Source organism: Charadrius vociferus, unplaced genomic scaffold (genome assembly GCF_000708025.1).
Source record: "Charadrius vociferus isolate BGI_N301 unplaced genomic scaffold, ASM70802v2 scaffold21, whole genome shotgun sequence".
NCBI classification, from domain to species: Eukaryota; Metazoa; Chordata; class Aves; order Charadriiformes; family Charadriidae; genus Charadrius; species Charadrius vociferus.
In genome coordinates this window covers 820067-822708 of record NW_009646850.1, presented here as the reverse complement: position 1 = coordinate 822708, position 2642 = coordinate 820067, and the positions used below count along the sequence as shown (strand labels likewise).

Below are 2642 nucleotides of genomic sequence, written 5' to 3'. Positions count from 1 at the left end.
TCTGCAGCATTGCCAGTTTGTATGGAGGGAAGTTGATGGTGGAGAAAAATTGAACTGTTTCATCTACTTCTTCAGGTTGAATGAAATGGAAAAAACTAATCATACGTCATTGGTAAACTCCCGGCGAGTTCATGTATTGTGATCATTTTTTCCATTTTGATGCTTTCAAGGACATGTGTAAACAAAATGCCTTAATTCTGCTTCCAGTGAAATCTGTTTGATTTTGGTTGTCATATTAACCAGGAGCAGAATGATGCATATATAGCTTATTCTAGTACTGTTCACCCTAATGCAAAGATTATAATGATGGGGAAAACATCAGTGTATCAGTGTGGGGTTTTTCTGTTTAAGAAATAATTTTAAGACTTTTTGGCTAGTGGTCAGAACTGTTGTAGTAAGCGTAGCTCTATGTTCCTGTGCTGCAGTCTCGTTGGTCTTTTTTTCCCTCCCCTTTCTGCCTCCTCTCCCCCTGTTTTACTTTTTCTTCAGTAATTTTCCTGTATGCAAGAGCTGTCCTCTAGAAGTCTTTTTTTTTGAGATTTCCAAGAGTTGCAGTGAAACAGTCTGCTTGATATTTTGAGAAAAATGAGGAAAACTAGTTGGTTGTGTTGCACAAGTTTTTTTTCCTGAAGAATTCCAAATGTTTGAAGACTCGAGATCTTTCATTTTCAGTTTCCTTAAAGGCAGGTCCCCCAGAGTGGCTCTGGGAGATAGATGTAGGATAAACTTGCTTTGCAAATGGGGAAGACAAACAAAGCCCAGTGTACTGTAACTATGCTTGTTTGTGTAGGAAATTTAAGTGATCTCTGTTTCGCTCAGGTCAGCTCTCAAGAGTGTACAGGAAAACTGATAATTTGCTAAAGGATTTCCTTTTGGATTTTCAGTGACATGTTTGGTTACCATAACACTGCTGGTTTGGCCTGATGAGCACAGCTGTAAGGCTGAAGATTAAGTTTTAGGGGACTTGTGGGGTTTTTTTGGTTTGTGTGTTTTGTTTTCTTTTTAACGCTAAAGAAACACGAGGACTCGTGTGTTGGTTAAACTGACATTTGTAGAAACACTGCTAGAACTGTGTTTATGATGTCTATGAAAGTATTCAAGAGTAGTGCATCAAAACAGCTATGCTGCAAGCATTTTAAAAGCAGCAAACTTTGCATTCTCTACAATAGTGTTTAATATTCCTGCAGAAAGAGTTGCTTGCTGTGAGCACAGCTCTCTGGAGCCTGGAAGCCTTCTTACCTCCAGGGAAGAAATAATATTTCAGTTTGCAGGCCATTGCGTTTGTACCAGATGAGTTTTGAACACAAATTACGGTATTATTCACTGATTTGACATTCTTTATTGTCTGGCTGAACAGCAGAGCTGAAATCCGCAGATTTTACAAGCATCACGAAAACAGATTTCATTTCAATTAGGAAGTGCTTTTGATGTTTTTTTTAACAAACTGTTTTTTGATTAATTGGATTAATTTGGATGAATGTTAATGGATTAATGAGTTAATTAGCGCCTTCTCTTTTTGCCTTTTTTTATACAGGAATCAGGAACTTAAAGACTTGGGAGAACTTGCTCCTCACTGGGACAATATGCGCAAAAGTGTTATTGCTCACTGTGATCAGATGTTGAGCGTGTACCAGGATACTCTTGCAGAGCTTGGAAAGCATACAGGTATGAATCTGTGATTCTCTGAAAGTAGCTTCTCCTCTTCTGCAGCAGTTAAGAATTAACTAGATTGATTGTTATTAAATAGCGGCATATTCAGCAGAAATGAAACGCATTAAAATGAAATATCTTTAATCATTGTATTTCTGAAATACTCGCAGGTGCCCTATTTCCTCTTCTAAATTTTTTCTATGCATTCCATCATTTTTTTCACAGTTAACACAGTACATGGTTACACAGCAGCCAAAAAACCCCAACAAACCATTAGAGAAGTGGGTGGGTGTGTTCTAATTACCCGTTCCCTTGAATATAATGCTCTCCTAGTATTGGATACTGTCTGCTGATTGAAACCAGCCTTAGGAACCTAGTTTTGTCAGTTTTTCTTGAAATCTAACGTGTTACGTTGAACAGTCTACAGGATCACAGTAACATCTAGCTATGCTTTGCATATCCTTAGTGTAGTAGTTGTCATTGCCCACCTTGTGCCAGAAAAGCACAGAATAAATATGGGATGGGCAGTCTGTCCTCAGTCCAAAAGTAACAGTATGTGCTGCCATGCTTTTTTTTCATCTGGAGACGGTGGTCTTATATTCTGATGTGCACTGGATGCTTGTTCAGTTAATATCTGTCAGAGTCCTGTGGTCAGGGACTATAATGTGTCGTAGTGTCTGCACGCCAGTGGGATAAGACAGCATCAGTGACAAATGGGCAGAAAAGGTGGCTGGTCTTTTCTTCCTCTAGTAGTTCTTATTTGTAAAAAGAACAAGAAAAGACTGTAGAACAAGTTATTTCTTCTTTCAAATTTATTTTCTTTTGTTCACGAATAATTCAAGGAATATATGATAATGATAATTCTTTTCTATATTGTGAGACTACTGGAATTATTTCCTGAGTAACACTGTATTTTGAGCAAGGAAGGATCTCGGTCTGTTTATAGCCTGCCTTTCTGCCTCTTCCTACTGATGCACTAACAAACAACCCCC

The 2642-nt window shown here is 38.2% G+C and overlaps 1 protein-coding gene across 1 annotated transcript in view; it reads left to right on the top strand.

Moving 5' to 3' along the window:
* The window catches only part of INPP4B (inositol polyphosphate-4-phosphatase, type II, 105kDa), a 288721-nt gene that overhangs the window by 191645 nt on the left and 94434 nt on the right, over positions 1 to 2642 (top strand). Inside the window, 1 exon segment of the mRNA XM_009894169.1 lies at positions 1535 to 1665. Coding sequence (XP_009892471.1) covers positions 1535 to 1665 — 131 coding nt within the window.